Here is a 10,710-nt window from a genome sequence, read left to right as displayed (position 1 = left end):
TAGGTGTAGGTGTGTGTGTATGTGTAGGTGTGTGTGTAGGTGTAGGTGTGTGTGTAGGTAGGTGTGTGTGTATGTGTAGGTGTGTGTGTAGGTGTGTGTGTAGGTGTGTGTGTGTGTGCATGCGGGTGTGTGCGTGCGCGCGTGCGTGTCTGTGTGTGTGTGTATGTGTAGGTGTGTGTGTATGTGTAGGTGTGTGTGTGTGCATGCGGGTGTGTGTGTGCGTGCGTGCGTGTGTGTGTGTGTGTGCGTGTGTGTGTGTGTGTGTGTGCGCGTGTGTGTGTGTGTTGTCAAGCTAAACGAGGAGCATCAGGACCAGTAGGCGGCTCCAGAACCGGTCCGTTCCCCCATGCAGACGGTTCTTCCTGCCACCAAACAGAAACGGATCCTGAACTTTCTCCACATTTTCTCCCATCGACTCAGAACTACTTATTATTATTATTATTATCATGATTTAATGAGACTATGAGTCATAAAATGTTTCAAACTTCCTTTCACACCTTCACAGTTTGACTCTCCTGAAATCTGACAGATTATAACAGATTATAACCCAGACTGGTTTTTGTAGCTAGATTAGATTTACTGGAGTCACAGAAACTTGTTTTCTAAAACCAGAAACTCCAGAAATGTGGTCTGGTAATAACTGAGCCTGTATGAAACTGACTCGCTCTGCAAACTCCATCTTTAAATATCCAAAAAGCTTCAATGTTGTGAAAAGGAAAAGGGCCGTTCTCCTCTACGGGTTTGTTTTTACCAGCCCTGTTGAGTCGCTTTAATCTGACTCCAGTCCGTTGGTCTAGAAAGTCCGGTTCGTTTCTAAATGCTAATCGAATCTCAGCCTTTGTTCAGTTGAAGTGAACTCTGGTTTGGTTTGAATGTGAACACCAACCGGTTCAGAAACCGCTCCAAAAGCAGGAAGTAGATCACAGTGCAGGGCATTCTGGGTAAATCCAACCAAAGCTAACATGTTAGCCTAGGGCTAGCAGCAGAAATGGCTCCTGGTCTTTAGCCTAAAGAGAAATCCTCCAACTGCAGCACATTGCATTCTGGGTAAATCCAACCAAAGCTAACCTGTTAGCCTAGCGCTAGCAGCAGAAATGGCTCCTGGTCTTTAGCCTAAAGAGAAATCCTCCAACCGCTAAAATCCTCCATCTTGTTTCCATCTGGTGAAGAAGGAAGTTGCTCTCAGKGTCTTCAGAGGTTTTTGTGTCGTTTCCTTCAGTGGTTCTTGGTGCAGCGCCCCCACAGGCCAGGAGGGGAACAGGTTGGTTTGACTCAGAGCAGCTGCAGGTGGAGCAGATGTTCTGGTTCCAGTAGAACCGGGTCGACCGGACCGTCAGGAGGGAAACATCCTAACATGTCACAGTCATATGAACGCTCTTTAGTTTCTTGGTTCTGATTTGGTTCAGTTTGATCCTTTCAACCAGTTGGATCGCGGCTCTGAGTCGGACCGGGCCTTTATTGAGGTAACTTCTGGTTTTAGCATGACTTTACATCTTACCTGGATCTGTTACCATGGTAACTGCAGCTCTTCTCGACACCTGAACTTTGTTCCCATGGCTTATTCTCATGACTGACCGCTGTTTGCTCACATCGTAGCCTTTCTGCTGCCCCCAAGTGGCCGAACCTGGAATTAAAGCCGTTTTCCTTGTCATGAGTTGCTAATGAGGAAACGGTCTGCTGGCTCTGCTGCCGCTCCTGTCAGAGTCGGGGTATTGACGACTGGAAGGTCATTGGTCAATACCGCAGGTTGCCATGTTAGCCAATCAGAACCATTGATCTATTGGTGGTGGATTACACAGCCAATCAGACGGCAGCGATTTGGGTCTGGGAAGCTATGACAGCAACAGAGATCAGTAACACACAACGACAACAAACATGGCACCAGCTGGGATCAATACACACACACACACACACACACACACACACACACACACACAGAAATAATGCAACTCCCTCTGGAGGATAATCATTATATCAGAAACTTTAGATCAGATCTCTGTCCAGCTTCAGAAAACATATTTAGAGCTGCAAATGACAAACACTGCAGGAAATGTTGTTACACTGAAAAAACACTGTTTTTTACAGTTTTTGGTTTTAAAGTTATTAAAAACAAGACTTTTGTGAAAAGTGAATTAAAGCGTTTTGTAAGATTTTTATTGGAAATATGAACGAGGAAATAGATCCAGAAACCTGCTGCTGGTACGTTCAGTGTAATTATTAAACTCCTAAAACCTGCATTTGTTATTATAATTAAAACTATTATCTGGTTCTGGAGCTGCAGGTTCAGAAACCTGGATTAGAGCCTCAGACTTTAATGATGTCGATCATAAAAATACCTTTTTGTTAATAATTCATGTTAAAATAATGTTATTCAGATTTATTTGCTTTGCGTTGTCTTCAGCCCCTTTTACTCTGATTCCAGTAAATAAACTCCAGTCCAGCCAGTTTCCAGTTTGCTTCCTGGTGTCGGTTATTGACCCAGTGGCCCGGTTTCCAGCAGCTGCTGGTTGCTAGGTAACCACCATCCAGCCACAGGGTTGATGCTTCATCAGATCCATGTCAGAATTATGAATTAATCAGACATTTTGTTTTTATCTGTTTGGTTTTCTACATCACTTCCTGTTTCTTCACTTAAACTTTAAACTCAGAGCTTTTAGCTGATTAAACCACTGAGATGTAACCGGTGATCGGACGTGTTTCGGGTCAGAACCAGCTTTGACCCGGTCAGCTCTGACTCCGCCCCCTGTTCCCCAGTCAGCTCTGACTCCGCCCCCTGTTCCCCAGTCAGCTCCGACTCCGCCCCCTGATCTCTGGTCAGCTCTGACTCCGCCCCCTGATCTCTGGTCAGCTCTGACTCCGCCCCCTGATCTCTGGTCAGCTCTGACTCCGCCCCCTGTGACCCGGTCAGCTCTGACTCCGCCCCTCTGCTCTGTCTGCAGCTGCTGAACCTCTTCCTGGCTCTGCTCCTCAGCAGCTTCAGCTCCGACAACCTTTCTGCCCCAGATGAAGACGGGGAGATGAACAACCTCCAGATCGCCATCCACCGGATCACTCTGGGCCTGGCCTGGTGCCGCCGACAGGTACTGCTGGTCCTGACCCAACGGTCCTGACCTGATGGTTCTGACCCAACGGTCCTGACCCGATGGTTCTGACCCAATGCTTCTGACCTGCTGGTTCTGACCCGATGGCTCTGGGGTTCTAGGTGGTGGACTTCTTCAACGGGAACCTGAAGCGCCGCCGGCAGAAACGAAAAGAGGCCAAAGCCATGATGAAGCTGAAACGGCTGAGCACCGTCCACACTGAGGCCAACGGCGCCGTGATCGGTGAGACACACACACACACACACACACACACAGTTTGGGTTCATCTGGACAGAACCGACCCGACCCGTCTCTTCCAGGCCGCCATGTGGAGAAGTACGTGGTTCCGGAGGACGACAGCTACATGACCAACCCCAACCTGACCATCAGCGTTCCCATCGCCCCCGGAGAGTCCGACGTGGAGTTTCCGGAGGAAGAGGAGGAGGAGGAAGAGGAGGAGTGTCAGGAGGAGCAGAGCGAGGGGTCCGAGGCAGACGAGGAGAGAGAGGAGGAGGTGAGGACCCGACCCGGTACCTGCAGATGAACTGTAAAGATGATGAACTTCCTGGTCTGCATGAGCTGCTGGTGTTGAATCCGACGTCTCAGTTTTCTGATGACTCTGCGCGTGTTTCGGGTCAGAACCGGCTCCGACCCGGTCAACCACCACTTCAGCCAGAGTTTTTAAATCGGGGAACATTTCTCCGTCTGAATGATCGGCTTCACTCCTGCTGAGTTCAGCTGCACCAAACCAGAGATCATGAACCGAAATGTGGTTTTAATCAGTGGTTCAGTCTGAGGTCCGGCTGGAAGGAGGAGCCGCGGCGCCACGAAACGCACCGCGGTGCCGTGCGTTGCTAACAGGAAGTGATGCTGCTAACAGGAAGTGACTGATTTGTGTTGTGCACGTCTCGTCATGAGCGTGCGCGTGACCTGTGCTGACTCAGTCCGGGTCCGTCGGGCCCGGCAGGATGTTCTGGTTCAGGTGGTTTCTGCAGGATTTCTGCTGTTTTGTTGTAAATCCAGCTGGTTCTGCTCTGGTTCTGATCCGGTCCGGTCTAACTGGTCGGATCTCGCTGTGGCAGCGCTCCTCAGAGGTTCTGCAGCTGCGGCGGTCCGGTGTTCCGGCGTCATCAGAACCTATTATTGTTCCTGCTGAGGATAAATGAAGGCAGGTTCTCCAGCTGCTCCGTTCGGGTTCAGACCCGGAAAGTTCTGACACGCAGATTCTTCACGTCTGAGCGCCGCTCGCTGGATCAGCACCCTGAGGGTGAAAAATGCTCTGAGACGCGAGCGCTGGCCCGGTTCTGACCCAGATAGGCAGGTGAGCAGCGCTGCTGCTGGAGGGGATGAGTCAGCGGCCCGGTTCAGCTGTGGTTCCGACTCCAGGAGCGGGTCCGCTGAGCGAGCAGAGCATCGGCCATCTGGGTGTCGGTTCTGATGGGTTCTGGTCAGAGTTCCGGTCCGGTTCCGGTCCGGTTCCGGTCCGGTTCCAGTCCTCTGTTTCATTAATTTRATGATTTGTACTTTAGTTTGAACTGAAGAAGAAATGGAGATCCGGTTCTACAGGTCCAAACAGAACCAAACCCAACAGAACCAAACCCAACAGAACCAAACAGAACCAAACCCAACAGAACCAAACAGAACCAAACCCAACAGAACCAAACCCAACAGAACCAAATCAAACAGAACCAAACCCAACAGAACCACTCTCCAGACCTTTGTCTGTTAAGCGTAAACATGAGAACCCAGCAGGTTCTGTCCGGGTTTGGACCCGCCCTGCCGTGTTTCTGCACCTGGACGTGACTCAGTGAGGCTGAGGTGACCTTTGACCTCTGCAGGTGTCAGCAGGCGCAGGTGGAGGCTTTGATTCGCCTCTGAGAGGAACATCAAACCGATCAGAACAGAGAAAACCTGGTAGTTACAGAACCAGAACCGATGCGTCTGGGTCAGTGAACAAACAGAACCAAACCGCTGAAAACATCGTTTCATTTCAGGCTGGAATAAAAACTTTGATCAGTTTTCTCATGTTGATCATGAATATATTTTAAATTCTGGATCTGGAAAAACTAAATACGTTTTATTTTTTCTTTATAGTTTTAAATAAATGAGACACAAATAAAGTGTCTGGGACTGGATCAGTTCTTCAAACAGACCCGGTTCTGATTGGTTCTGCTTGGTTCTGCTGATCAGATTCTGGGTCTAACTGTTTCCTCTTGGTGCTGTTTTGGTTTTGGGCCGTTTTGGACCACCTGCCTCCATCCGTCTCTGAGCTCCTGCTTGTTTCTTCTTCTTCTTCTCTTGTTTTTTCTTCTTCTGTGGTTTAGATGAACGATGTCCCGTTTTCTGCCTCTCTAAGCAGAAAACGTCCCGCTGACTGATGCTGGTCTGTCCTTGTTAGCGCTCCTCTGTGCCTTTAAGTAAAGATGGATGACTGTGCGGGGAAATGAGCATCTGTTACCATGGCGACGGATAATGAAACGAGTCGTGAAGAAGCCTGGCTGCGTTTTTATCCAAGGACAAAAGGATCGGAGTTATTCCAACACGTTCGACGGTCAGAGCAGAGCGGCAGGCTCCGCCCACCACACTGGGAGACGACGGTGTTAGCCAATAATCAATCACTTCCTGTTTGACCCCACACACAGGAACAGCCCTCTGCAAAACGGGAAAGACGGGAAATCATGTCTTTAAGGAGAGGCGGACATGTTGACCTTCATGAGTTCAGACAGAAAACAGCTGCTGCTGTGAATTCATTTGGGTTTATAGTCAGAACCGGAGCTAGAACCGGATCGGGTCAGATGGTTCTGGCGGGAAACAGGATGAATAAGTGGGAAAGCTCCTCTGTTCAGCATGGTGGAGGACCTGTGATGCTGTGGGCTTGGTGGCAGAGATTATGGTAAATTATAACCTCATGTCTGTTTTCTTCCTGCGGCTCCATGAGGCAGAATTATTCTGAGTCTCGGCCCGGTTGGACGGCGTCAACAATCGGGAGAACTTTAAGGCTGCAGTCCCACCAGGTCCGCTTGGTGAGGTGTGAACACTAATCGACCTCTGACCTCTGAACCTCAGACTGGGTTTGGTTGAAGTGAACTCTGGTTCGGTTCCAGTGTGAACGCTAAGCTAGCTGAGGTCCATCGGACCATCAGGAGGGAAACGGCCTAAATAAGGATCTTCTGTATTTCATATGAGCTGGTTGCTGTCCGTTTGGGTCGACCTGCAGAACTCCGGTTCCTCTGGTTCCTCTGGTTCCTCTGGTTCTGCTCCTGAACTGGGCCGGTTCTCCGTTTTCTTTTGGCTCGGATCCACAAACTGAAATACATTTAAACTCCTCATTACAGACGTCAGCTGTCAGCAGGCTGCATTATCCACCCGGGGTGTGTGTGTCTGGGAGCGTGTGTGTCAGAGATTAGAGAGAGAGAGAGAGAGAGAGAGAGAGTGTGTGTGTGTGTGTGTGTGTGTGTGTGTGTGTGTGTGTGTGTGTGTGTGTGTGTGTGTGTGTGTGTGCGTGTGTGTTTGGCTTCACCTCTGCCTGCGTTTGTGTCCAAGGCTGCTGGCATTTGTCACAGTCTCTGCTCTCTGTTCTCAGGCTCTGAATGTATTCATGAGTGGCTGTTGACTCAGGTAGTTAGCTCACCTGTTCTCACACACACACACACACACACACACACACGCCCAGGCTTCTTTGTCCAGACAAAAGACAGGCCGTCCAGATTTCTCTCCTCCGTCCTCAGCAGAAACTCATCCCTCCATCGTCTCTTTGTGGAGTTAAACTCCCATGATGCTCAGCAAACTGGGACCTTTAAAGTCAGCTGGGATTGATGTGGGGGGTTTGGGGGGGTTTCCTGTTGTCCTGGTTTGAAGCGAACAGACGGTGGTTTTCCTGCGTTTTGGAAGCTGAAGGTTCTGTTTGGTTGCTGCCAGGAATCCTGCCGGTTCTGAACGGTTCTGACTCACTGCAGAGAAACAAAGAAGCTCTGGGCACAAAAACAGGATAAAAAGTTTATAATTCTGAAGATAATTCAGGCTGGAGGCTTCCTGGTAGAAACCGGGTCTGATTGTTGGTCTTTCATCACTTCCTGTGGCCCGGTCCAGACCCGGTCCAGGCCCGGTCAGCTCATCACATGGTTGTTTCTGGTTTCTTCAGCAGAAAGAAGAAATCAGCCTCTCAGAGGGCAGCACAGTGGACCTGAGGAAGCCTGGCGAGGAAGAGGACGAGTACTCAGAGCTGGCCGAAGAGGCCATGGACCCGGACAACTGCTTCCCTGACGGTAGGAACCGGCCCGGTTCTGCAGAACACGCCGACCCGGTGATGGAGCTGCAGCTGGTTTTCACAGCTCCATCTTTTTCCAGTCAGTCACATTAGTTTCTCCACATGAAACCAACAAGGTTCTTCATCCTAAAGCTGAAATAAAGTTTATAGCGGATTTTATGCAAAACGCATCAAACTCTTTGGGTTTAGATCATCCCAACTCCCACCAGCAGGAGGCAGTGTTTCTGCTGCCTCTTCCTCACTAAACGTCCAGTTATAGTTTGTCATCGACTAAAGAAAAAGATCTCTAAATAAAAGTCAGATATTACTACAGAACGGCACAAACTGCTAAATAATCACAAAATCCTGATGAGACCGAGTTATGTTTCCATCCAATAGAAGTTTTAAAATGTCACGAAAATAAGAAAACAAATAAATTAGATTTGTTCCATTGACGGGTTTGGAGAGAATCAGTCGGGTTACATCCATCCATTTTCTTACACCCTTGTCCCTCAGTGGGGTCAGGAGGTGCTGGTGCCTCTCCAGCTAGCGTACCGGGTGAGAGGCGGGGTCACCTGGACGGGTCACCAGTCTGTCGCAGGGCAACACAGAGACACACAACCATGCACACACACACACTCACACCTAGGGGCAATTTGGAGAGGCCAATTAACCTGACAGTCATGTTTTCGGACTGTGGGAGGAAACCGGAGAACCTGGAGAAAACCCACCATGCACAGGGAGAACATGGAGACTCCATGCAGAAAGACCGGGAATCGAACCCAGAACCTTCTTGCTGCAAGGCAACAGCTCTACCAACTGCGCCACTGTGCAGCCCCAGTCGGGTTACAGAAAGCAGAAATTCATCAGCTGTTGATGCTGCGTAACAAACAGGAAGTCGAGGCTAACGAGCTCGGAGCGAGGCGGCCGTCACCAGAGGAAGGAATCCAAGTGAATGGGAGGAAAGCCAGACTGAGCAGTGAGGTGAGACTGAAGGGGATAATGGCTGAGCTAACATGGACCAAACATCTCAGATCCTCCTGAGGTTTGGATTTCTGCCTCCATGCTTTTCAGAAGAAACAGTTTTTACATTTATTGTTTCCATCAACCTTTAACATTTCAAAATGTCTCTGACTTTTCTATGACTGAAGACAACATGATGCATGTTGGTTGATTCGTCCTCTTATCATTAAAATGGTCTCTAAGTTGACATTGTGTCTCTTTTATGTGAATTTTGCGCTTCTTTCAAATATTTTCTGAAGGATTTGGGATCATTTTGGTGGGAAACTGAAAAACCTTTCGGGTTTTTGTTGGAGGAGCAGTGAGGAGCCCAGAATTGCAGATATTAATCAACAATAAGCTGCGTTGGTGTTTGCGAATCCAGGACAAGCAGATGAAACTAAAACAAACTCCAAACAGAAAAGTTGCTGCAAATCCTCAGAGAGCGATGAGTCTGTTCATTCCTCCGTCTGTGAAGGTCTATCCCCGCGCGTTCCTCCGGCTCCTCCACCCTTCGGCGCTGCCCGCCCCCCACCGCCGCCCCCCACTTGGCCCAAAACTCTCACAGCAGATTTATGACTGTGTTCCTACTAACCCAGGTGAGAAGCAAACACCTTGGTACTTCCTGACTCAGCCGCTTTCCTCCAGCAGACATTTGTCTCAGACGCAGGGAGCAGGAGACACACTGAGCGCTAACCGCTAACAACAACCAGCTGACCTGATGGACCACCTCCTACCACAGCCTGAACAAAGGTCAAAGGTCACTGCAAGCTGCATTAAAGCTGCTTAGTGGAACATCAAGTCCCGTCTCTTCTGAAGAGCCCAGGTGTGTTGGGATCGTGTGTGTGGTCTTCACAGCGTCCTGCGGTGTCGGGACCGGGTGAGTTACTTTCACATCTACCTGAGCCTCCTGAAAGGAAGTTTCAATGTTTAAAAACCAGATCCAGCCGTCAGGTTTCCTGCCGTAGCGGAGCGGATGTTCCTGAACGCAGATGGAGGAGCAAAGCATGAGAGGGAACATAAACCGGAACCGGAACCTGAACCTGAACCTGAACTGGAACCTGAACCTGAACCTGAACCGGAACCKGMACCTGAACCTGAACCKGAACCTGAACCTGAACYGGAACCTGAACCTCAACCTGAACCTGAACCTGGACCGGAACCGGAACCTGAGCAGCTTGTTGAAGTGAAGCTGGAGCTTCATTCATCCACTGATGGTTCTGATCTCTGAAGGTTTAGATGTGGGACTAAATAAAAACTTTAATTCAGGTCATTTCAGGATCTGTAATTAATCACGTTTGTATATCAACAAAATAATCTGCAGCTTCAGTGAAAAAACCTTTTTGGCTGCTAAATTATTGAATAAAATCACAAATTAGCTCATTATAGTTTTTAATCTTCAGGTTCTTCAGTTTGGAGCAAAGAGTTTCAGGAAGTCCTGGTCATTCCTGGAGCTTCTTTAGAAACATGGACGCTAACATTAGCGTTAGCTGCTACATGTTAGCATTGAGATGCTATTTTAGGCTAGCATGGCTTCGCTGAAAGGCTAACTCCTGTTAGCACAACTTGAACCCAGCAGAAGTCTTTAGCTGTTAGCTGTTAGCACAGTTAGCTTGAGCGTCAGATTTACGGGCGTACCAGAAACATGAGAACACAAAAGTTCCAGCTCGGGACTTTTGAATGTAAAGGAGAAAATGCGACTAATTGCATTAAAACTTTTAAGGCGTTAATGAAAACTAAAGCATCCTGACTGCATTTAAACGCTAATTAATGATCTGATGCTCAGAGCAGCAGAGAAGTTTTCATATTTAATAATTCAACAAATCTGTAGCAAATTAAAATCCATAGCAGTGTTGACATGCATTTGTATTCATCCCCTTTCAGCCCGACACCCATAAATAAAGCCCATAGGACGGCCCAGCAGAACCAGAACCTGCAGCTTGTTGTTCAGACTGGACCTCTGAGTCCCACCGATCTGCTCCAACTCTGGTTTCTGTTCGTTCCTTCTGCTGCTCCGGCCCGTTTGTAGGAAGCTGACAAACATCGGTGATGTAAAGATGGCGACAGACTCCAGCCGCGGTCGCCCGCTGCCTAATTACCCAGATTACATCATCACTTCCTGCCCAGCCTGCGGATGTCGGAGCTCAGTTTGTTCTGCAGTCACATGAAGGTTTCCCCGACCACATCCCCCCGCTTGGCCCGATACTTTCACACTAGATTTATGGTTCTCTTGTGACGGCCCAGGTGAAAAGCAAACACCTTGTTTCCTTCCTGACTCAGCCGCTTTCCTCCCAGAGCGCAGAGATTTGTCAGCGTGGATCTGATCCATGCAGCGGCTGAAGCAGCAGCAGCTCCAGAAGCAGCAGCAGCTCCAGCAGCAGCAGC

The 10,710-nt window shown here is 49.0% G+C and overlaps 1 protein-coding gene across 2 annotated transcripts in view; it reads left to right on the top strand.

The window, feature by feature from the left end:
- The first annotated feature begins 2,192 nt into the window (after positions 1–2,192).
- LOC103456963 (sodium channel protein type 5 subunit alpha-like) overlaps positions 2,193–10,710 on the top strand; it is a 38,147-nt gene continuing 29,629 nt past the window's right edge. For both annotated transcript variants that reach the window (XR_001776009.1, XM_017301794.1), the window contains exons 1-4: positions 2,193–3,080; positions 3,203–3,323; positions 3,401–3,594; positions 7,222–7,345. Coding sequence is in view for 1 of the 2 variants with exons in the window: in XM_017301794.1 (XP_017157283.1) it covers positions 3,018–3,080; positions 3,203–3,323; positions 3,401–3,594; positions 7,222–7,345 (502 nt within the window). In the remaining variant the exon portion in view is untranslated. The remainder of the gene's footprint in view (positions 3,081–3,202; positions 3,324–3,400; positions 3,595–7,221; positions 7,346–10,710) is intronic.

This window comes from Poecilia reticulata, linkage group LG20, assembly GCF_000633615.1.
Source record: "Poecilia reticulata strain Guanapo linkage group LG20, Guppy_female_1.0+MT, whole genome shotgun sequence".
Lineage (NCBI taxonomy): Eukaryota > Metazoa > Chordata > Actinopteri > Cyprinodontiformes > Poeciliidae > Poecilia > Poecilia reticulata.
The sequence above is the reverse complement of the archived record's forward strand: the minus strand, read 5'-3'. Positions and strand labels throughout refer to the sequence as shown.